The 24,175-nt window shown below is 40.8% G+C and overlaps 1 protein-coding gene across 6 annotated transcripts; it reads left to right on the top strand.

The window, feature by feature from the left end:
• Positions 1–1,422: 1,422 nt before the first annotated feature.
• On the top strand, positions 1,423–23,502 carry rc3h2 (ring finger and CCCH-type domains 2). Of its 6 annotated transcripts, none has more exons than XM_068335341.1 (21): positions 1,591–1,616; positions 4,250–5,329; positions 7,545–7,875; positions 7,950–8,067; positions 8,543–8,776; positions 10,251–10,426; positions 11,660–11,860; positions 11,971–12,103; positions 13,011–13,129; positions 13,674–13,786; positions 14,471–14,794; positions 14,983–15,179; positions 15,270–15,580; positions 15,661–15,807; positions 16,764–16,904; positions 17,740–17,904; positions 18,020–18,284; positions 18,467–18,554; positions 19,040–19,235; positions 19,338–19,501; positions 19,600–23,502. In XM_068335341.1, the coding sequence occupies exons 3-21, from the start codon at positions 7,645–7,647 to the stop codon at positions 19,745–19,747; spliced, it is 3,471 nt and encodes a 1,156-aa protein (XP_068191442.1). In that variant the 5' UTR covers positions 1,591–1,616; positions 4,250–5,329; positions 7,545–7,644; the 3' UTR covers positions 19,748–23,502. The 6 variants fall into 6 exon arrangements, with proteins under 6 accessions (XP_068191438.1, XP_068191442.1, XP_068191441.1 ...); XM_068335340.1 differs by having other exon boundaries at positions 15,267–15,580; positions 18,470–18,554; XM_068335335.1 differs by having other exon boundaries at positions 15,267–15,580.
• Positions 23,503–24,175: the final 673 nt, after the last annotated feature.

Below are 24,175 nucleotides of genomic sequence, written 5' to 3'. Positions count from 1 at the left end.
AGTAGCAAGTCAGAAATGCTGTTTTTATGTGGGATTTGAAAGACCATCTCAATAAAACGTGAAATTTAACTGAATAACTTTGATTTTCTTCACAATTCTGAGTATAATTCGGAGTGTAATTATTCCATATTAGTATTGGTCACAGCAGAGAACTCACATAAATTATTTGAAAATGGCTTCTTGATGATTTTAAAGATCAAGGGGAACTTCAATGTAATGTAACTAGCTAAAACCCTGGACCAAGGCTAGGTTTATTATTAACATGTATTACATGTATTGGTTCTAACTTGTTATTAATGATAGAACAGTCAAGTGGTGACTGACAGTAAAACATCTTTATGCAGTCTACTTCCTGACTAAACCCACAAGGGCATGAGTAGCGGCTGTTGAGATGTCATACCTATGTAGTTTATAGTTAGTTTATAGCAGGCAGCGTTACCCACAGTGGCGCATTTATCAACACTGTGGAATTAAAGGCTAAATATAAAACTACTAAAAGAAAAACCAATAGGAAATCCCTATCTCATATTGTGAAATACATAATAAAAAAAAATAGTGTAGCCAGATCCCCTCCAAAATATGTTTTTATTTTTCAGTTTAATGATAAAGCATTAAGTTTATATTTTATAATCCCTAATATAATCCTGCAACAAGACAGACAAACAAAAACCAGTAAAAACACTAGGCAGAGTAAATAATTACAGTAGTCAACAATGACCAAACCATTGTTATTAACAGCTACCAAAGAAACCTGTCCTGCGTGTAGAAGAGTAACTGACTTTCAATTTTTCCTCACCCTGGAACAAGCTTATTATATATTAATATAACAATTTTTACATTATTCAAACTTTACGTTTTGAATCAAATGAAAACTCATGGCTGGGTTAGGGTAAGTAATGTCAAGAAAAATGAAATTAAAGCATGCACAGAACATCTGCCACAGGACACTTTCCAAACGAGGGCAGCAGTAACACGAAAGGGAACCGGACGCGCTCCTACATCCGTGCACTTCCTCTGAGCAGACGCACTTGCTGAAGCGCATCTGCTGCGGGCTGTTCCTTTAAAAACCAGCCAGCCCACGCCTCGAAAGGCGGCTCGTTCCGGCTTGCCCTTTTACATCTTTTTATCCTTGCTCGCAATATCAAAATAGTGCCCTCCATACGCCGTCTCCCTAACAAATTAACAAAAGCATTTTTTTCCAAACTTCGGACGGTAGACAAAAACCGCGTCTCGGGTAAAATGTGCCTGATGCGTAGCGGAGCGGCAGCTCTCCTTCCGTGCAGCGAGGTGGTGAGTCCGAGTCGCAGTTCAGGCTCCATCACCGGCGGAGCGATACCACCATCTCCTCTCAGGTCCAGCTTGTCAGACAGGGAGCGTGCGGCTCACTGTACCTGAGCGAACCGTCATCTGCCGTCAGAGAGGGGGCAGATGACACGACTTATTTCTAATGCTGTGAAATGCTTGTACTCATCGTCTTCTCATCGCAATTTACACCTCTGGCCTGGCAGCTGCGGTTGTTTAGCAACTGATGAAGATTTTTTTTTTTCCCTAAAAGATTTTTCGTGCGCTTCGCGTGGATGAGAATGTTATTGTGGTGCTTTGGTCTACTGCGTGAGGTAAGTGACTTATCCAGAGGTGCGCGCTACTTTCTCCCATTCTTTGAAAATGAATAAAATGCTTTCGGTATTCATTTATTTTAAATTTCAGATTAGACTGCTTTCTTGTTTTTGTTTTTACCGACTGGAAATGATGTACCTCTTTAACAGAGTTTAGAAAATGATCAGACCTGAAACTATTCGACTACTAGCATTCTAACAATTTCTGCAACTGGTGGCGCTGGGATTTTTAAGGAGAGGGTTGATTTGAATGAAAATAATGGATCCACTGCTTATGGCCATCTGCGAATGCAAACCAGGGTTTTTCTAGAAAGAGCTCAGGCAGTCATTGCTGTAAAGCAGAGTGAAACTGTACAAGTACTGCTGCAATGCTGGAGGACTGCTGGATGTTACCACCAAAGGATGATAATAGGAGTTTGCACCAATGTGGAATTTTGCACTCAAAGTGACCTGAGCCTCAGCATTGCATTTTAATCATGCTCAGTTTGATGTTGCATATCATATACTGTGCTTTCAGTTTGAGCTGCAGCTCTGTCGTCAGAAAGTTGAAGTATTCAGCAGCTTGGCATGTTGGAGGTTACTTAATAACCTGCTGATGTGTAACTGCAGGCGACCTGATACTGACAACATGGTTCATGGCTGCAACAACCTGGAGCTTCCCAAATATTGCATAACTCTTAGGTACCCCATTTAATGCAGACACATCTCACAGGGGTCATAAATAGGCCTTCACTGTATCTGCTGTGTAATACAGCAGCTTGTGGGCTGTATGGTTGCCGTACCCTCTATCTAGAAACTACCCCCGCACGCTGTGATGACAGGCATAATGAATAAATAATCACACACTAACCCTAACCCACATATCCCCACTGTACACTCAAAAACAAATGTGCAAGCACACTGAATCAACTGGAATGAGATATGGTAGTCAGTGTTTTCAAATACTGAGATGATTTAGCTTTAGTGTAAAGTTGCGTAACCACAAAAACCCCCAAAATGCTTGTAAATGATGTTTGGATATCTGTGTGATTTTTTTTGTAACTGTAGTCTTCAAGACAAATCATTGTAAACATGAACTTGTGTAGCTGGTGAGTTTGTTAACAGATTAACAAGCACCACTGGTTTACAGTGAAAGTTTAACTTTCTCATTGTGTACCTGTTCACTGTGGTTTACACTTTTCAGTCAATGTGTGCTGCTTCCTAAACAATTGAAAAAGAAAGACATACGTTAATATGAATACAGTTTGATTTAATTTGTTTTATTTTTATATTTTAGAACACAAACTGAATTGTTTTTCTCAGATTTAGTCTACATTTTTCTTAGCTATGTGGTGATGAGACTTCTTTTTTTTTTTTGCTGATTTGGTAAAAGATAAATTTCAGTCCTGTTGTCCTCTAGTCACCTGGATCAAGTTGAAGATCCTACTCTACAAAGAAAGATCTGTCTGTTTAAATTGTAGAAGGGCGTTCATGGGCTCATGTGAGGCATATTTGGAGAACATTTATGAAAATGAGGAAGAGTGAGTCATGAGTAATGTTTTTAAAACAGGGTTGTTATGTGTCATTTTTGGATAAAGAGTGAATTGTGTCAGTCATATGTTTATATTTTTCTCATCTTGCTTGCCTTCAAACTATTAACACTTTGCACACAAAAAAACCTAGCAAAATATCTAAACAATTTAAAAAACTTAAACAAGTTTCTTAAAATGTGTAAATTGCAGAAGTAATAATAGTAGTGTCTTCAGTGCGTATATAATGTGCATCTGTGAATGTAGCCATTAATGTTTTCATCGTTTGGTTGTTGTAGATCTATTGTGTAACATTTTGAGAGTTTATTTTTCTCATAGTGAACAGTGGAGAATGTCAGGAAGCATGGAGGGAGATGGGGTGCAACACACAGGTCCTCATGTCAGACTGCTCTCTGGTTGTGTCTTGTTTGTGTTTCCAGTCTCAGCATTATTGCTGTTGGAGCTCGTGGTTGTTAATTTGTCAGTAAGTTTCACATTTTGTAGTAATAAGCACTGTGTGTTTTCAAGTTAAAATCCAAATGCTCTCTCTATGGACACAAGGCTAAAGCAGAGGTAACTGTGCTGTTAGATTCCACTCATCCAACACAAATACACAAGTTAAAGTTTCAGAGTGACCTGTGACAAAGCAGCACAATCACAAACGAGCTGCTTGTAATAACACACTGTCAACATACGCACATGAGATGTCTCCCATTAGCTTGATGCTGTATTCTGCTTCTTCTCTCTGAGGGTAATTTAACAAGCTACCAGGTAATAATCATAAAACCTGTCCAGTGCGTAGCATGAGAAGGATGTTCTCCTCCACCCTTCTTGATATTTTGCAGGCGCTTCACATCAAACATGTCTTTCAAATCTGTTTCTTTCCCACCTTTTCAGGATGATAAAACCTGATTTTTCTTTCTATTTAAATTTTATGTGGCACAGCTCAGAATGGATGAGAAGATCTGGCAATGGATTACCATTAACCTTTTCCATTAAATCAGCTCTGATTCTCAAGTTAAGGATGAACCCTAGTCCACATCCACACAAATCACAATAAAAAGTGGGGCTAATATTATCCTATTGTGAAAATGTTTGAAATACACTCTTCTTCTGTTTCTTTAGCACTGGAAACTCCATGCCCTCCCCATGTGTTGGATGAGGGGGGGAGTGAGGACTCGCTGTCCTGAGCCAGATGATAGCTTGCCAACTGTTGGCTGTAAAGACGCAATGTACTTCTCATCCTCCTCTCAGTAGAGTGGGTGGCTGAGCAGGCCAAGAAAGAAAATCACTGCTCTACAAACTCTTCTTTCAGCAATTTTAGGGCTGTTTTGTTCTTAAAAGAAGAAACTGTGTGTGCTGCATCTTTCTTGATGTTTCAGTGTGTTTAAATCCATTTCAGCTTTGTGTGAACTGCAAGCAAATGAGTTTGAATGAAGAGAAACAAAAGTCGGGCGTGAATTTCCTCATTTTCAAATAATCAGTGAGGAAGGGGAGCCCAGTGAGGAACTTAATGTCTCTGGTAGTACAGCAAAAAACACACCCACTTCTCTCTGTCACAAGACCGGGCTTATACATTTTCATAGTGTATGTGTGTGTGTGTGTGTGTGTGTGTGTGTGTGTGTGTGTGTGTGTGTGTGTGTGTGTGTGTGTGTGTGTGTGTGTGTGTGTGTGTGTACGTACGTACATGTGCAAAATTGCATGCATCCAATGACTGTTGTGAGATACTCATGCTTCGTACCTAAAGTGTAACACACACGTGTGGAGTCGTGTCTGCAGGAACATTTCTGCACACATAGATAAGACTGGAGCTCAAACTAAAGCCAGACTTCTATTCTGCCTGGGACTCTGTGTAAAAACAGGATATAGCAGTTGTTCAGAGCACAAACAGGTGGCTGTCAACGTGACAAAAACCAGGGAATCATGGTTAACAGTTGCCCCTCTAGGCGTTTGCAGTGATCTCCAGGCAGGAGAGACTCATAGAAAGAGTTTAATCTAGTCTCACATGCCACACTTTCTCCGTCGAGGTCTACATACTGACTACATCTCAGTCGGTGGTTACCTAGCTTCTGGACTACAGCAGATATCATTAATGTTATATTTGTGCTTCCTGTGAAAGGCAGCATGACACGCGAAGACGGACTTGGCAACACAGTCATGAAGGCAACACAGACACCGTGTGCTTGGGCCACTCTAGAAGATACCGTAAGGATAACTGAGATTTTAAATTACATTCAGCCATATATATATGATATTATATTTGAAATACATTAAATGGAGGTTAAGGATATATGTAGTGTGTGCAAAGTGTGTGCTTTGACCACATTTCCTCAGTTACTTTCAGAGAGCATGCGCTCACTGTCAGCTTTCTCACTTTCCAACTTCAGTGTATATGTTGTTGAAATACTGAAACTCAGACATGGATGTCTTGAAGTTTTTCATTTTTGACTTGTTTTCTCCTTGTGTGTTATTCCTGATGCACAATGCTATTTATAGACAATTACAATCTATATATGTTTGTCCACGTTTGGGTGATACATTCTACATGTTCACAGAATGTTTCATTACAGCATATTTTCCAAACGGGTTCTATCTTTGTCCCCCGTACTCTGGGTTGTTTTATTTTATATATATCATCTCTCCCCTAATAATCTTCCTGAACTTAACAGTTGTGCAGTTGTGCTTTTTTTTGTGCTAAGGAATCCTCTCTGTCAAAGTAGCACCTGTTAATGTATTGAGCAGTTTAAACCGATTTAACACACTCTTAAAGCAACAGGTGCTGGATGACTGCACGCTTGTCCGAAACTATTTAATGGCGTTTCTTTCTATGTGCACGGGAGGGTTTGCTTTTGCTTAACAGGACGAAGCTTCATCAGTCAGAAAAGGATGCTGTAGATGTGATAATGTTCGTTCATTAATCTTGGTGTATCCTTTCTTATCTTTAAGCATTTTGTCCAATGTGGTACAGTTGTGTAAACTGCGCTCAGCAAAATAAAAAATGGAATAAAATGAAGTATCAGGCCCCTTAAGGCAACGCTGTTGTTTATGAGAAGACACACCTGTGGATATCAGCTAAATAATTATGTATGTATTTATTTATTTATTGTTTATTATGTTTATTTTGATAGTGACCATGAACAAGAAACCAACTCAATTCATGCGGCTTCTGTGGCTCTAACAAGTCTTCCATTGAAGTTGAACTTACCAAAGTGGATTCATTTAAAAAGCTAACACAGCTCTATTATTTGGTAAAAGTACATTTATTGAAGTCAGCAACTCACAAAGTTCTCTTTTTTGTGTGGGCTGTTTATCAGTTATCTGAATAATGAGTGTGTTATTAATCACTGTTATGAATAAGCCGGAGGACAGCTTTCGTTGGTCTACAGGTTGTGATGATTCATGTGTGATTCGTTGCTTCTTAAAGTTAAGACTTAATCTTTGGCCTTTATTGGGTTCACCGCTGTTTCTTAATAATATTCTAGTTTGTTTGAATTCACTATAGAAATAAAAGTTTGACATGTTCATCCCATTCATGTTTGTAATGACACGAGGGAAATGCGGTTTTTTATTTTCACCCCATATGTGTTGAGAATTTGGCAAACAGAAAAATACATTTTTGTTGGTCAGGATAGATTAAAAGAATGTATGACTTTCATACTGAGAAAGACTTCAGCTGTACCTAGGGGAAAAAAAAAAAAAAAAAAATATATATATATATATATATATATATATATATATATATATTTATTTTTTGCTTTTTGTTTTTTTGCTTTATGCAACTTCAGGTATAATAATTTTGATGATGAATTTTATTTGCTTGGCACAGAGCACATAAAAAGCAGGGCACCGTGTGTCATTGTCGGTCACTCTTATTAAATTCTGAGAACCTGCTGTTCTTTTTATAAATTGTATATCTTTTCTGATGCAGCTCACATTGATGTTACTCCACGGTAAAAGCATTGTTGGATTTTAAAGCTAGGGTGGCAGGAGACGTTTTATTATTGTGAGAACAGAGTGCACAAGCAAATAATGGCTGTAAATTAAAATTTTAGAATGCAAATTGTAATTATTGAGGCTTACACATTTTCCATATTCTTCCATTCCCTACCAGTATTAATCTGGTCATCTAAATTCCATCACAATGCTTTTGGATTCCATTGTAGTTTTGAGGTTATTTGTTTTTGCACAATGAAAATTATTAATATGTTGTCATAACATTTATTAAATTAACTTTAAATACTTCATTGTACTGTAGCTGAGACAAACAAAAAATTAATTGCATGTCCAGAGACAAAAAAGTCACTAAAAAAAAATTGTACAGCTCTTGTGCTTTTAATTTGTATTTTACACTACTGCTTGACATTGAATCATATTAATAGGTACTGATCCATATTCCTTAACTTCATGTGTTCTTCTTCAGGGTCATCGTTAGCACTGGCTAGCAAGAGCTGCAGCCCATGTTTGGTGACATGCATCGCCCCTGAGCTCGGTGACGCCCCCCTCAGTTGCGTGGTGGCAGGATGCCAGTGCAGGCAGCCCAGTGGACAGAGTTCCTGTCATGCCCCATTTGCTACAATGAGTTTGACAGCAGCGGCCACCAGCCCATCAGCCTGGGCTGCTCCCACACGGTGTGTAAGACCTGCCTGCACAAACTTCACCGAAAGGCCTGTCCCTTCGATCAGACACCCATCAGCACCGATATCGACCTGCTGCCGGTCAATTGTGCCCTGCTTCAGCTGGTGGGAGCTCAGGTGAGTTGGGGGAGAAGGGAGGTGTCTGTGCATTTGTGTCATGCGTGTTGTAGCTCATGATGTTTGCCTCTCAGGTGCCAGATGTGCAGCCGGTGAGCCTGAGCAGCACAGCGGAGGTTGAGAACTATGAGGTCTGCCGGGTGTGTGTAGAAGAGCTGGCTCTCTACCTGAAACCTATCAGCGCAGTAACAGGTAGGTGTGTGTGGTGGTTTCTGTTTCATCGGCAATTAAGATGAAGCTCTGTCTTCTGAAAGAGTGGAGTCTACATTTTATCTGCCTTCGCTGCATCACATTCACGCTTGTTGTTCTTTGACTGTACTTTTATCTCTGCATTAGCAGCAAAAATGATTAAAAATGAAACTGAGCAGTAGTTGCTTGGATGTTCAGCCTGTTTGGGGCAACAGTGCCATGGTAGCATTCATCATTGTTAGTAAATTAGATCATTTGAACATTGAGGATTCACCACAAAAGCTTTTTATGAAGAGGAGTTGTAGGATTTCATCGTCTAACCTACTTTTAGGGCCAGGGGATGAAATTGTTTCACTGCTTCTTAAATTGAGTTCCTTTGAGACACAATCAGTTATATTAATTATGAGGACCAACAAATGTTATTTTGATAAAGTTCCACAGATTCCTGATTTTTCCATATATTTGTCCCACTCTGCAGGTGTAGCAACTTTGAGTCCAAGCGTACTTAGTCGGCCAATGCAGAGGAAGTTGGTGACCTTGGTGAACTGCCAGTTGGTAGAGGAGGAAGGTCGCGTGCGTGCGGTGCGGGCAGGCCGGTCCCTGGGGGAACGGACCGTAACCGAGCTCATCCTGCAGCACCAGAATCCCCAGCAGTTGTCTGCCAACCTCTGGGCAGCGGTGAGAGCGAGGGGCTGCCAGTTCCTGGGACCTGGTGGGTGTGATACAAACGTATTAAGTAATGTCTAATATTAGACCTAATCTAATTAATTAGTCCAATACTATTGTTTCCTGTAACATTTTGCATCGTAACTCACTGAGGGACAGGTGTCCAGCCAATGATACGATAAGGTTCACTGATGCTACGATGACAATCATTGCATTGATGGTCCTGTGTGTGAGCCCTACTGTACACGCAGGGTGCAGGGTAGTTAGTTGACGACTGGAAAGGAATGGGCAGCGACACATCCACTTACCAAGCCAAAGTTAAAAATAAATGTTGTTCTTTTAAGATGGAATAGCTGTCGGAGTTTATGGAAATTGAAGAACAAGCTGTGAAACTGGGTGGGATTTTTTTCTTTTTGAGAAAGTTCAAAGCAAGAAGCAAATAAAGCCATTAACCTGGACAAAGTGTACAACCACGTGATAAATAAGTTAAAATTTAAGTCAGATTTATTCATAATCTAATGACATTTATTAAGAGTTTTTTTTATTTATGGATACTAATCATTAAATGCTGTTACTACTAGATAATTTATGGGTAGTAGAAATGCTAATAAATAAGAGTAATTAGATATTTACAGACAAAGAGTTACAGGCATTTACACTTTATCACAAGCAAGAGCACACGTCATGTGCAAATCCTGTATGTTTTAATGTGAACAAAATGTTATGTCTGAAGCGTGCATTCAGGAACCCTAAGCCAGGCCACAACTGGACCTCACCTGCAGGCCAAAACAGGTTTAACCCATGGCCAAAGCAGGACCCTCACATACAGTACACTACACATCTAATGAAGAACAAGATATTTGTATTTTTCTTTTCAGGTGGGCCAAATCACTTATATTAAAAATAAACAAATGACAATTTGCTTCATAGATGATCTATGTTTAATCTTTTTATTAAGATACTGGAATGACTCCACTCTCTATATGACAGCCATGTCATAAGCTGGCGACCTGTCTTGGGTGTGGCCTGCCTGTTGCCCGGCATCAGCTGGGATAGGCTCCAGCCCCTTGTGATGCTGCAGGGGAGAAGAACTCATAGAAAAAGCATTGAGAGAAAGAACAATTGAGATTGGGATTGAGAATTGAGATTTAGTGACCTTATTATTGTCAGAAGTTACCTTTTGAAAAGTCAGTTGTTGCTTTGATGTCATCTCAGCCATAAAAATTACAGTAAATAAAGAGATAAAGTCTCATAAAAGTGTCTGCTGGTACCTGGTATCCTGTGATGATTGCTCATAGGGCAGATTCTGATTGAGAAGCAGTTTCTCATCATGATCACAGAATGAGTTCATTAAAATGTCTGAGGACACCAGGTGGAGAAAACCTTCAAACACTGAAAATACCGTTGTCAAACTTGAATTATACACTTCCTAGTATTTGCATGTGTGTTTGTGTTCCTTTGTGTCTTTTTATTTCCTTGTCAACCTCTATGTGTTTGTTTAACTGTCTTTAACTCTCCAGCTATGCAAGAAGATGCCCTGAAACTAGTTTTGCTGGCGCTGGAGGATGGTTCAGCCTTGTCCAGGAAGGTGTTGGTTTTGTTTGTTGTCCAGAAACTTGAGGCTCGGTTCCCCCAGGCCTCCAAAACCAGCATAGGTCACGTGGTGCAGCTTCTCTACAGGGCCTCCTGCTTCAAGGTACAGCACGGATGGGTGTACTCTTCAACAAATCGACAAATATGTGCACATTCAAGAACATGTGAGGAGTCTCCACTATTAATAGTCCATGTTAAATTGAACAAAAGAGCCTCAGTTTGCTGCTGTACCAAAAACCCAAGCCTCATTAAGTCTGATTATATGAAGGGTAGTGAAACAGATCACGCATTCCTTTATTGTAGAAATAGATGCGCAGTTTGTATTTCATTTCATCAGTTACAGGTTATTTTTGTCAGTTCATAATGTTTTTTCCACCCAATAAAGTCATATATTGAATTTAGATGAATAAAAGAATGATTTTCTTAAAAATTAGAGCCATGGGAATCATTTGCTTGATCCAGTCTGACTTTAAAATCTTGTCGCAGTCTAAACGGTTTCACCACACTACCAATATTGTATTGGCTCCGCTGGAATTATTTTCTGTGTGTGTCTTTCCCAAGTGTGTATTTTTGTGCCTGTTATCTGATGACAGACATGACTGGTAGGGCAGAAATGCAAGGTATCTGCTTGTGATGTAACAGCAGGCTATATTTGCCCTCGTCGCCTCGGCTCTCCAGGACAGAGACGGAACACAGATGCAGTGAAAGATAGATCGAAATCAGTAACAAACAGCAGCAAAAGGCTTGACTATTCATGAAATGCGATCGTTTGTAGTTTGTGCGTAATTTTGACTGTGCAGCTCAGCTAATGAGCGATTGCTGCTGGTGTTCGCTGGTCTCTTGTGATGATTACTCATTGGACAGATTCTGAGAAGGGGAGAATCCCCTTGTCTGATCTGAATTTCAGTTTGGATACACCCAGCAGTTTGTAACTCCAGTCATAGTTAAGAAGTGCAACCCCGGTTCTATTTAATTGAGACCTCACATTTTACAGTACGATTTTAGTTTTAACATTTCATTATCTCATTATTCACTTATTTGACACTGGAAAGACTGAGAACATGCACGCATGAAATTGCTCCAAACAAGTTGTGCAGCATATTTTAAAAGGCACCGTTTATGTATACAACTGCATTTTACCTTCAATACAAAGTTTGTACGACTCAATAACTAGAGACAAGTCTCTTGGTAATTTTCATGGATTTTTGCTCAGACGCGAGTTTCATAAAAGATAGTAATCTACCTGTACTTTTTAAAAATATTTTTCTTTACACCTTTTTTAATTTTACTCTCTTTCTTCATTCTTTCTCCATCTGCTATCTGTCCTTTCCATCAGGTGACTAAGCGTGATGAAGACTCCTCATTGATGCAACTGAAGGAAGAGTTTCGGACGTATGAGGCTCTGAGGAGGGAACATGATGCTCAGATCGTCCACATCGCTATGGAGGCGGGACTGCGGATTTCCCCTGAGCAGTGGTCTTCTCTGTTGTATGGAGACCTGGTCCATAAATCCCATATGCAGTCCATTATCGACAAGGTACCCGTATGATTAAAGTTTATGAACCTAGCTTTGAAAGCCTCTAGAGAATTGACGGAAAGGACAAAGCAAGTTCCAATTATTATTTTTTCCTCTATCCATTGCACTAGTTGCAGTCTCCAGAGTCTTTTGCAAAGAGCGTTCAGGAGCTGACCATCGTCCTGCAGAGGACCGGAGACCCTGCCAACCTCACAAGCCTTAGACCACACCTCGAGCTGCTCGCCAACATAGACCACAACCCAGGTATGTCTGCTTGATTTGTAATTTTCGACTGAAAGCTGGCTAATGGAAAGTGAAAGCTGTCACATACAAACTACTCACCAAAAAATTATATTATTATGCAAAAAATAGAAGGTGAAAATGATGACTCGTCCTGTATTTGAAACATTTTTAATGTAAGTACAATACAGTGTGTTTGGAGTGGCACTCAGACGTTTGTTCTGTATGCTATTGTCACCTTTTATAGAGCACTAAATTTGGTCTCTTATCATGTAACCACTTGTAAAATTATAAAAGTTGTTTAATGATTGAGTTTACTGGGCTACGTAACAACTGGAAAAAGAAGTGCATGCCCATCAGGTACTTGGTACCTGATGGTACTTACTGTTCGTGATTTATGAATTTCTGATTTTGATTTTGTCTATAGATATTGGATGAGTTGTTTTACATTTGGATTTCCTGGGTACTCATCTCTTATCCTATCGTTATTGATAGTTTACCTTATATCTGACCACTCAATTGTCCCTCTCTTGACTTTAATTTCAGATTAATCAAATTTTCAAAATTCCTGAATCTGTACACGGGACCTTAACTTTCTTCGAACAACTTAAACAGAGCGACTCTTTGATTGTAAATGGAGGCAGAGAAAGGAAATGCAATGTGAGAAATACAGCATGGGTAAATGAACTTTCGAAACAGGCAACAACAAACTTAACCCAAAATCATGTTGGCATTCTGCATGAGTTAATGGTGTTTACAAAATGATGAGTCCATGTGTTTCATCAAAACAGCAACTTGAAAGCAAAACCTTTTGGTATGAGGATGTCCCATCTAAAAAGATCTCTACACTGAAATGTGCCCTGTGCTTTCTGCTTCTGCAGCCTGTAGTGGTTTTCTACTAATGTTGCCCCTGTGTCCTCTGTTGCCCCAGATGCCCCGGCACCCTCTTGGGAAGAGCTGGAAAGTGTGATGCTTGCTGTGAAGCTGGTGGTTCATGGGCTAGTGGAGTTCATACAGAATTTCAGCAAGAAGAGCCACGACACTCCACAGGTACACGGGGGCCAGAACAAGTAAATTTGAGAGATCATCTGTCATTAAGAAGGCCTTCGATTCTTAACAGGACTTATTTAAACATTTCTTTAATATTTCTTTATTTCTTCTTCAACCAACCGAAATATGGCCTTTATACCCCTTTAGATGCAGATGAGGCATTCAGGGAGTTATATAAAACACAAAATACGTTGCATGATTGCTTGTCAGGTAGTTACATTGTTAGTTTTTAGCAAATATTTGGAGACATTGTTGCCAGACATGTTTTTTTTTTATATCCTCTGTCATTTATCTGTCAGAATGCACTGTAGTTGTAAGAGCTGTAAAACATTTACCCTGTGGATTTAGTTAATTAGTCACTGAGCAAACATTAACTAACTTCTTTTCATGTACTTTGCACACATATTCAGTCATTGATAGATGTCACTCATTGTTTTACGATAGCTGTACAAAAAAGAAAGGCTTCTTTTTCTATGAGGAAGAGAAGCAGGGACTATTGTGTAGGAGTTATCACAGTACTTTAACGTGCTTGTGCATTTTGCAGCCTCAACCTAACAGCAAGTACAAGACCAGCATGTGCCGAGATCTTCGTCAGCAGGGAGGCTGTCCTCGAGGAACTAACTGTACATTTGCACACACACAGGACGAGCTGGAAAAGTGAGTGATCACACTTGGATACGTATTTTTTGTATTTTTTCACAGTATCAGCCACATTAAGCAAGTTTTCTTTTAAAAATTAGATTGAATACAGTAATCCCTCGTGCATTCGCGCTTCAAGACGCCTGGCATCACCTCATTGCCTATTTTTAGGTGCTCACCTGATACCGTACGAGCATTCTATTGGATGACTGCATCCGGAAGTGCGCTACGTTCCAAGATTCATGGAACACAGCGAACGTCCATGTATTAAAGAAACAGCTTTAAACAATCTAAAAGAGTTTGGGAAAAGGTAATACAGATATAAGGTGGTTTAATATCAGTATGGGTTCATAAACGTGTAAATTACCGTAAATAATGAAATAAATAGTTTTTCGCGGAATTTCATTATTTGCGTTTGGTCCTGACACGCATTAACCGCGAGTAATGAGGGATCACTGTAATTGCTTACACCAGGTAGAAGTCTGTTTGTGTAACTGAGTTCTTCTGTATTGTATAATTGGCATGCTGTAAGCAGAATTGTCCACAAATGTGGAAGAACTGCAAGGAACATCAAGGCTTTAAAGCCTGTTATGAGCTCAAGTCCATTCTGCAACAAAGTTCTCTGTCAGCTGTGTCTGCACCGTCACATCAAATTATTTACATAGAAGTCATCCAACAAGTTTAACTTTCTTGCCTTTGCAGATTCAGACTGAGGAACAAGAAGAGCAGCAGTGTGGGCCGAGTGTTTCCTTTAGCGCCAGGGGTCATGGGCAAAACCTTCACCATGGAGGGCAGCATCCACACAGATGTGCCCGCTGGAATGGGACAGCAGGGTCTCAAAGGAACAAGTGATAACACGGCGACCATGACGGAGGGAGTGCCTGGCGTGACTCACCCCCAGCTGATCTCCAGAGGGGCTGACATGATGGAGGAGATGAAGAGAGCGGCGCCAAACGGATCCAGTACGGCCAGCAGGTCCAACGGGATGTCCGGCACCAGCAGAAATACATCAGGCTCAACTGAACAGTGAGATTATTAAATTACTTCATCACTTCATCTCTTGCATTAATTTCAGACATCTCCTCTGTAAGCACTCTGGAATTTGCATATTCATCTGACTGATTTGGAATGTCTGATCATACTTATCTCCAACTTGGACTAAGCTGCATTCACGTGTTCATTCTCTCTCTTTATGTTGTCATTCCCTCTCTCAGGAAACGGATCTCTCCTCCCAGGACTCCAGTCAGCCACTCATCATCGCCCTTGACAACAATGGGACAGGGTGATGGTGGGCCTCCTCTGCCCAAACATGGTCCATTCCTGCTGCGTGCACAGCATCCTCCTCAGGCATCAGAGCTGTACTACCAGGAGCCCCACTCTGCCTATGACACTGCCCATTACCAACCAGCATGTGAGTCCATCTGGGGGATAAAAATCTCCCACTTGCTGTCTTTGATAATCTTTCCCCTCTCCATTTATCACACGTCCTTCCTCCCAGCAGGTTCCTACTACCAATCCACTCTCCATCCTCCTCACAAGCCCTGCATCGCTCAGTTTCTTCGCTCCTCCAATGCCTCAGAATCCTCCCTTCCACCCTCAATGGGTCCGCCGGTGTCTTCCTACCCGAGCGATCATCAACACCCGCACCCGCCTTCGTCCTCCTCGTCAGGGTATTCGCCACACCCGCCCAGAGATCGAATGGGACCTCCTGCCTTCCATCACCACCCTGGGCAGCCTCAGTACGGGCCTCTGGCGCCTGCTCATGGTGTCTATGCTCCCCTCTATGACAGCAGGAGAGTATGGAGGCCTCAGGTGAACCTTCTGCTCATGATCACATCATTCTTTCAATTCAATCAGTCTGTAGCTTATAACGGTGAATATCATTATTACAGCTGTATCACAGAGAAGATGCCAGGAGTAACTCACTGCCTCCAGAGGTGCTGCATTCCTCCGTCTACCAGCCCCCACTCAGGGAGAGATTCAACTCTCTAGACAGCAACTACTGCTCTGGAGCTGAGCACCGCCCTGGGTTACACAGGGTAGGTGAAGCATCGGCTTGGAGAATACTCATTTCTGTTTGGCTTGAAGGACTTATTTTTAGACAGCGTCTACATCCCTGATTCTATTCAGAAATCACATTAACTGGCTGTGAATGGCTACATTTTCTGCTACTTGGCTGAGTGGCATCTATTCCAGGTTGGCAGTGAAAGCACAATATGTATTTTAAATGGCCTCCAAGTTATTGATGAGTTTGCTTTCTGTCAGGTGATTAATTCAGTCTGAGTCATGCAATTATCATATAATTGCTCTCCATCTGCATCTCTTGTGGCCAATCCAGTTTATCCGCTGAACACACCGGAATAGGCCGACGATGGTCTGTCCCACACAAATTTAATGCTTACATTCCTTTTCAGCAGGATCTCCATAACTTCAGTTTTTCGTTTTACACCCACTTATTATCTCACCTATTTCCACGCTCGCCTGCCAGAGCGTTCCAATACGTAGCTTCTACCCACCTCTGTTGTTCTCCTACTTCTCACGGTATTGTGGTAAAGCGGTTTTTATCGCAGCTAGACTCGTAACCGTTTCATCCGTGAGACAGACGCAATAAAAAGATATTGCAGTTACGAAGGAGTAAAGAAATGGTTTACAATAGCCACACCTACTGGTGCAGCACATGACTACTGGGATTGTAATATTTAATAATCCTTTGTGTCCACCATATGTGTACAATAAACTGTAAATCAACTTTGCATAAAAAGCTCAAGTTTAAATAAAATAAAACTTTACAAGCTTTTCTATCACTGAGTTGTTTGGCTGTGCCGCATTTCATGGTCCATTTGTTCTTATTGTTTCTATTACCACCTTTTTAGAACAGGAAGTCTAGACCAGATTCTCATCAGTGATTTCAGCTCTGAAAAAGATGTGTACATATTTTTGGGGTGAAGGTATTTAGTCCTCACTGTTCATGTCCTGTTCAACGCTCCCATGTTAGGATTATGGCCGCGTTCCTCTGGGCTACGAGGATTTGTTCAGGAGGAAGCAGGAACAGTGGGCTCATCATCATCACCACCATCACAACGCCAACAGGCCCTCGCAGTCGTCGCCCATCTTCACCATTAATTTTGGAACCGAGGTAGAAAATAAACAGACGAGAAGACACACAGTTTGTTAATTATGCAAACACATTAAGGATGTCATTAAGTGTGTACATAGCTACGACAATGAAGTTTAAAGGTAACCAGTTCTGCTATGCAATATTTAAAATATATTTAAAATATCCAATTCCAATAGCTTGCAATTCAACTGTGTCTAAAGCTATTTCAGTGGGAGATTGTTGCCTGGCAACTGTGGCAGAAGATATCATAGCAGTGCACTATTGTGGAATGTGGGTGTGTATGCGTGTGAGAGCGAGCAAGAGAGAGAAAAACAGAAAGTGAGAAGAGAGACTTAAACAAGTAGTGACTCTGGCTTTTAGCTGAGTAAAGCTGTGTTAAACAGCACGTCTTGATGTGTTTCTGCAAAGACATCTGCTTCATATTTTGGCCCTTATTAAAGAAGACGTGTCAGGTGTTTTGTTTGCTGATTTTTATTTTGATACCTCTGATAAAAAGCAAGAAGTACCACTGGCAAAAAGCTTGTTCCCTGTTAATGATGTGCAAAGCTTGACACAGGAATAGCAGCAAGGTGGCAGCGCTAACAGCGGGACCATAAATTCAGATTAAGAGCGTCAACCTTCTTCTAGCTGATTTATGTAATTTGCTCCACCTTTGTCCATCTTTTAATTAAATTTTAAACGGGCAAACAGACATCACACACTACCTTCGTGCCCTGATGTTGCAGTCCTTACTACATATATTTGCGTTCCTGCCTTGCAAACAAATTATTGCCAGATCACTCACTGTTTAGCGAAGCCTAAGCTCAGGACTGCATCTTTCCATCACTTATAAATGTCTCGCTCTTTTTTCCAGCATGTGGAGAGCAGTGGAGGCCAGTGTGTGGGCTGCAGGTTCAGAGGCGAGGAAAGTTTAGCGCACTACTCCCCGTGGTCCTGTGGCACCATCGGACCCTGCCTCAGCTCCTTTGAGCCTGAAACGCTCACGCAGACGTCGGCTCTCTCCTGCTCAGAGCACTCGGTCAGATTTCTTCCCACACCTGCCAGCAGACGCACACACAAGTCCAGAAACAAACTCAAGTGTGTTGGATGTACTGGGTTCTCTTTCTAACAAAGTCTGTGTTTGCTTCCCGCAGGACTTGAATGGTAACGGAGGTGGAGGTGGTGGGGGAGGAGGTGTCAGCGGTAGCGGTGTCGGGAAGAGATGGCTGAATTCTTTGGATCACTACCGGCGCCTGAAAGACGAGGACCCTATCATTCCCTTCAGTGAGGCGCCCATTATCTCTAAGTGGGGTGCCATATCCAGGGCGGCACGCACCGGTTACCACACCACCGACCCGGTGCAAGCCACGGCCTGCCAGGGCAGCGCCAGCACCACGGCCATGGCCATCAATTTTAAAGGTGAGGGGGTGTAACTGAGTGGGATGAGAAGTTGAGCTCAAGTGGACTGCCATTTTTTTACAGCATGCAAGGAGCAAATTGGGGTTCAGTATCTTGCGTAAGTCACGCTTCCATCTTGTTATTTTGATGCAGCTTACTGTTCTCAATACTCGATTTTTTAATCTTCTTCTCTTTTCTTAAAGAAGATTACAACCCCCAGCTGGATCACAGCGACTACAGGTGGAGCTCAAGAGGATCTGACTCTTCCAGCCACTCCAGCTTCCTGGACAGGTACGACATGTTCATGCACGTTCCTTCACATCCTACATGTCATTTTACTGCAGGGAAATTTACAAATTCCAAATGGAATATAAGAGAATCTAACACGGATTTGAAACACCCCGTGTGCTTTTCAAACACTTGCAACCGTAAATCTGCTATGAAAACAGTAGAGATTACATTTCTGTCTTCATAATTCCCCTGGGCACACATGGAAGTTAATTCCAGATTATTTTTAGCACATTTTGCTCTTTCTTCCTCTCTCACATCTGTATGTCATTGTGCTGCAGTCAATGCCTCTCTGTGGTCAAACTAAAAATAGAGCCGTCAGCTTTTTGGTAAAATCCAAATGGGCGTTCGAGAAAAGAGGCAGGAAAGACCCAGAATGCATGTTCATACCTTCATTTCAATAAAATACACAGGCTGTTAATGAATGATGCAATTCTTGATTAGAATTTTTTTTTAAAGTAGAATTTGCTTGTGTTTTGTGTTTTCAGTGACCACCTTTGTGCGTCAGAGCTTCATGGCCGCCGGACTTCCATAAGCAGCGGAGAGAAAATTGTGCACGATCCGCAAACCCCTCAGACTTCCTACAGCCAGACGCAGAGCGAACCGGACACGGATCGAGACATTGAACTCGAACTGTGTACTTTCAACCTGGAAGACTCAGACCAGCCCGACATCAAGACTCAGGTCCGTATGAATTTGTCAGATGAGCTAAAAACACTTGAAGAGTATGTCTAAGATGTGATCAGTTTTTCTGGAGTAATGTTTCTCATCCCGTCCCACTTTCAGGACTCACCAGACCTGGCTGCCCGACAGGCTCAGGATGCTTCCCACCTCCTGCCAACTCCCTGCTCCTCTCCCCTTCTCCCTTCTCCTGTAGAGGAGCATTCCAAAACAGAGGGTCCTTTGGCAGAAAAGATGGATGCTCATCTGCTTAAAAAGATGGCCTTCAGGTGAACGGCCATGAACCAGTGTCTCACAGGATTGCCCTCATTCTGGAGTGGCCTTAAACCTGATAATATGGATTTGATCTTTCCATCCTTTTTCTCAGGAAGTCTCTGTGTCCTGGGGAATTGGTCTCAGGAGGTCTTGGCGTGGGAAAGCTGTTGCTTCGTACCGGACCTCCTCGGCTGGGAGACCCCTCCACCCGCGCTTGTCCTGATACACCCGTCACAGAGATGCTGCTCAATGGAAGCTAAGGGGAGACAAAGTCGAACACTGACCTGCACTGAGCTATAGCCGAGTCGATTGATTGCAACAATAGAGCCTGGTTAATGAGAATGCTGTTACCATGCCATATGTTAGTGGTCAACAGTCTGTGCTGCATCACATCGCAAAGAAGAGTTGTATTGACATCGCTGTTACTACCTTTGTAAGGCACATGGCCCTTCGGCCCTTACAGTAGAAAATTGAATCATATTTAGGGTTTCAATCAGGGATATATTAGGAGAGTGATCAAACAGCAACTTCACACACAGGATATTTACAAGGTGTATTCTTGAGGTTTGAAAATCATCTAGTTTGTTGTCATTCACCAACTCTCGCAAAGACAGACATTTGATGGTCCATTTCTCTTGTCCTTTCACACAGTCAGACAGTAAATGCTTCTACTGGGCAGCAAGTGACAGTACAGTCATGTCAGTGTGTTAGTTTAAGGACTTTTATATTCTACTTATTCTTTGTTTTTTTTTATGTAGTTTGGATTTATAGCTGAAAATGATTTGCTCCCAGCACTGAATTTGAGTATGTGATAAAGGAAATATTAATAATATGCTATATGTTAAAGCATTTTTCCTTGAAGGCAGATGCTAGCATGAGCGACATATGTATCCTAAAGATGCACAAAACAGAATTGGTAACTTTTTCAGTCATGTTACATGATTGGCAGTCTGTGAGTTATAAAATATATGCCCTATCATAAATCCAGAGATGGCATTGCTGTCATTCAGCTCAAATCTGCAGGTTTGGTTTTTGTTTTCTTATTTTTTTCTAATATTCATCAAATGCACCCTAAAAAAATCAAGAAGTGGAATTCTTGAGAACAAAAATGAGCAGAGTGCCAAAGCAAAACTTAAAAGCTAACTTCTGAATTTCCTCAAATATCACAAGACTACGAAATGCAATGAGACGGTCATGAACTAAATTGTCTTGTTCATTTGAACAGTGGGTGACAGGCAGGATGATAACAAAGCGGATGTTTGTACACTTTTTTTTCAATCCATACTGCACTAAATACTGTCAAATGACTTCTAATACAAGAGAATTTCTCAGCTAAAGATGAGGTATATTTTGCAGATTTCCCTGCAAGCCCCATTAACTACAAATCGATATGGAAAAGCATTTCATCTTTGCACGTCTGTGGTATTTCTGGTACTTAATCCTGCTGACTGATCTCTGCTCTTTCTCACACATGCAGTAAAATAATGTGCAATCTGGCATTCTCATAAAGTATACACAAACATGCAAAACAGTGGCCTTGTTCATCCGTCTTTTAGGTGTTATCTATCACACAAATGTGACATAAAGGTGGCTGGAATCACTGAAAATGGACTTTTTGTAATCCCAAAACATTTTTGTGCTTTCCAGTCTAGCTTTTTAAATGGTTTTTAGAGATGGTACACGGTGCTTCGAGCTAAAGCCTGTAAAAGTGAGGGATGCCACTTAGTGTGTTTCTTCATCCTATGACTTTATTGAACTTTTTTGTAACATCTTAGGTTGGTTTTATTTTATGTGTCACCGACTTCTGAGAAGTTGTTTGTCAGTTTACATTCTATTGTGGTGTTTGTTACTCAATTTCATTTTTCATGTTTTTAAATCGCAGAAACAAACCTGAGCTTCCTGTGTAACGTTCTCTTGCATTTGCTACATGTGCGGTAAAGCCCTTGATTAAGATAGATAGGCTTTGAAGTCATGGAGACTGTTTATACATATTTTAAATTTAGACATTTTGAAACAGTAATTCTTTCAAGCTTCCTCATTAATGCACATCATCTAAAATGTGTTACATTTTCAGCAGCAATATGCATTAACTTCCATACAACTTGCTCCATTTCTGTTTCAAGTCAAAACCACAAACCTGAAAGAACAATTAATCAATCAGAACCCCTTTTGTAGGTTTTGATATTCTACGCAGTTTTTGTAAAGTGGTTAGACAGATTGAAGAATTGTACTAAACTATTCAGTGTGATGAGATGACACTCTGTTTGATAACCCCTCCAGTCTTTTTAGGGTTCGTTTCTGAGATGAATGGATTAAACTGGTACGGTACCTGGATTTATCTGAATTGCCCACCGTCGCTCTGCATCTGTTTACAACTTCAGCTTTGAAGTCATTTAACGTTAAGTGCCATGTTGTGTAGAATACAGTACAATAAATCCCTGTGACTCTTCTTCACAGCTTTTTTCATATCCTCGCCTGTAAACGACATGAGGTGGAAGATGCTCAGTCAAGTGCGAGGAGGGAGGCGCTCCTCTTGTAATACCGATTTGATCCACTAGATGGGGCTACAGTGGATCCGCAGATGTTTTAAATCACTCAGGGATGACTTAAGTTGCTTAGTTACTTTGGCTTTTTCTGTATTCATCACTTAAATATTCTGTGAAAGTACTTATCTGTATTTCACTTGCTGATAACTGGGCCTTTCGTCTGAAGCATAAATGTTTTGAAGTGTAACACTTATTCTATTGTTTGCCTGGGTTTACTTTGGCAGTGGTTTCTTTTACCTCTCAGTATCAATATTGGCTTTGCTATTTCTGTTCTTATGAGAAAGGGCCAGGCATTACTGTATGTGAAGGCAGTATTGTGAGTATTAAACCTATGTTAGAGCGATACTCCTGTTTTCTGTAAAATGTCTCCAGAGCGCTGCTGTAGTGACTCATTGCACTGCACTAATTCCCTCCTCATCACTGCCAGGCGGTGCGCTTTTCCAGGGAGTGCTGTCCCCAAACTGTTATTCACTTTCCCACCAAGTACTCCCTGCATCCTGCCTCATGCATGCGATATAGTCCCTCTTGTGATGGCAGAGGAGTATTGCTGATTCTGTAGTTGTGATACAACACACCCAGCGCTGTAAGAGTTCTGCACATGCCCACTGTGTGGCCACGTCAAGTGCTGAAGTTTGCTTGCAGCAATTTACTTGTTATGCTCGTGAAAATAAATTATTGTTTGAGATTATATTATTATTATGACCTTCTATCGTTGTTACCACATTTGGTTGTTGCTGTGGTATTCTTGATATATTATTATAAGTCTGTTTCCTTGTTTTGAATTGGGAAATTTGCTGAAAATGTTGGAATTTTTATTTTTAAAAAGTGTGTCATTAGTCTATATTATATGGGGGAATCCTGTTTGTTTATTGTGAAACAACATATGATGATGTTTTCTGACTATTCATGTCTGTATTAGACATTTTATTTGCAAATCTATTGTTCGATTGAAATGTACATGAACTATTAAGAGATGGTACACATCCGTCATTGTATACAGTCTGGCACCATCATTAGATGGACTTATAGTATAGATGCTCATTTATACGACCTGTGATAATTAGATATATCTATATAAATGTTTAAATTGTTGGGGCAGCTGTGTAATGTTTCAGAATGAGGAAATTAAAATCCTTAAGAGACAGCATATTTAAAACATCCCCATAATGAATAATACTGTTATGTATTCCATTTATTTCCTTGGAAATATCACATTGTGAAAGGTTTCCCTTTTACTTACTGTAAGGTAATGCAGGGCTGGAGTAAGTCTAACTTATGATTGGTGAAACTATTACAATACTGTTTGACTGGTTAATTCTTCTGTGCATTTTCTGACCTGTTCATCTGTATTACACTGATTTATAGATGGCTTGGCCGAGCAGCGCACTGGTTCTTCTCCTGCACTGGGAGATAACATTATGAAAAGGAAGATTTCAGCACATGAAATTGCATGCTACAATAAACAAACAACAAATATGGTCTGTTTGTGAGTCATTGTTTGTTCATCATCATTGTCCTTATATGACGGGGATAGGAGGTAACACAACCATTAATGGGCCTTGTTTAATCTACCTGTATTGACTTATTACTCTTCTTTCACACTGATGTTAATGAAATATGATTTTTACAATTTAGGTATGACATATTTCTTTGGAACTGTCTCCTGCAAAGACTCTTGACACTGATAAATTTACCACATGTAGATACCAAGACCATCTAACTGATTATCTTAAAATTTGGTGGTGCAGAAGGCAGACAAGATGCTCACCGAACACAGGGGGGTGCTAAAAATCTCCACACTTAAGGTAAAACAAAAGAATCTACATGGACAGTGCGACTGTAAGTTGATATTCATAAATTTCTGACATCTAAACAGTTGTGAGAGTAGGTTATACACGTCCAAGAAGCTCTCTGTCCGAAGTATTGAAGTTAGGTTTATATTTTGTCATCAAGGACATGAGTGCTGTGTGTGTTACTTGGTCCGAGACTGATGAAACAAGCCCTGACAGGCCAGACAGGAAGGACCAACATGATCACAACACAATGACAACAGGGTGTGTTGCTCACAATTTACTGTTGTGGTTTAATGGCAGGAGGACTTATTCCCTCACTTCTCTAAATCTACTGGAGGAAAACTTTTAC

Source organism: Antennarius striatus, chromosome 15, assembly GCF_040054535.1.
Source record: "Antennarius striatus isolate MH-2024 chromosome 15, ASM4005453v1, whole genome shotgun sequence".
Lineage (NCBI taxonomy): Eukaryota > Metazoa > Chordata > Actinopteri > Lophiiformes > Antennariidae > Antennarius > Antennarius striatus.
The sequence above is the reverse complement of the archived record's forward strand: the minus strand, read 5'-3'. Positions and strand labels throughout refer to the sequence as shown.

What these genes read in the sequence shown, in the direction of transcription:
- rc3h2 (XM_068335337.1), top strand. Translation starts at nt 7,645, where the DNA reads ATGCCAGTGCAGGCAGCCCAGTGGACAGAGTTCCTGTCATGCCCCATT. An exon ending in TCTCCTGCTCAGAGCACTCG is followed by an intron (nt 17,905 to 18,019) that starts GTCAGATTTCTT and finishes TGCTTCCCGCAG; the next exon opens with GACTTGAATGGTAACGGAGG. An exon ending in CATGGCCATCAATTTTAAAG is followed by an intron (nt 18,285 to 18,466) that starts GTGAGGGGGTGT and finishes CTTTTCTTAAAG; the next exon opens with AAGATTACAACCCCCAGCTG.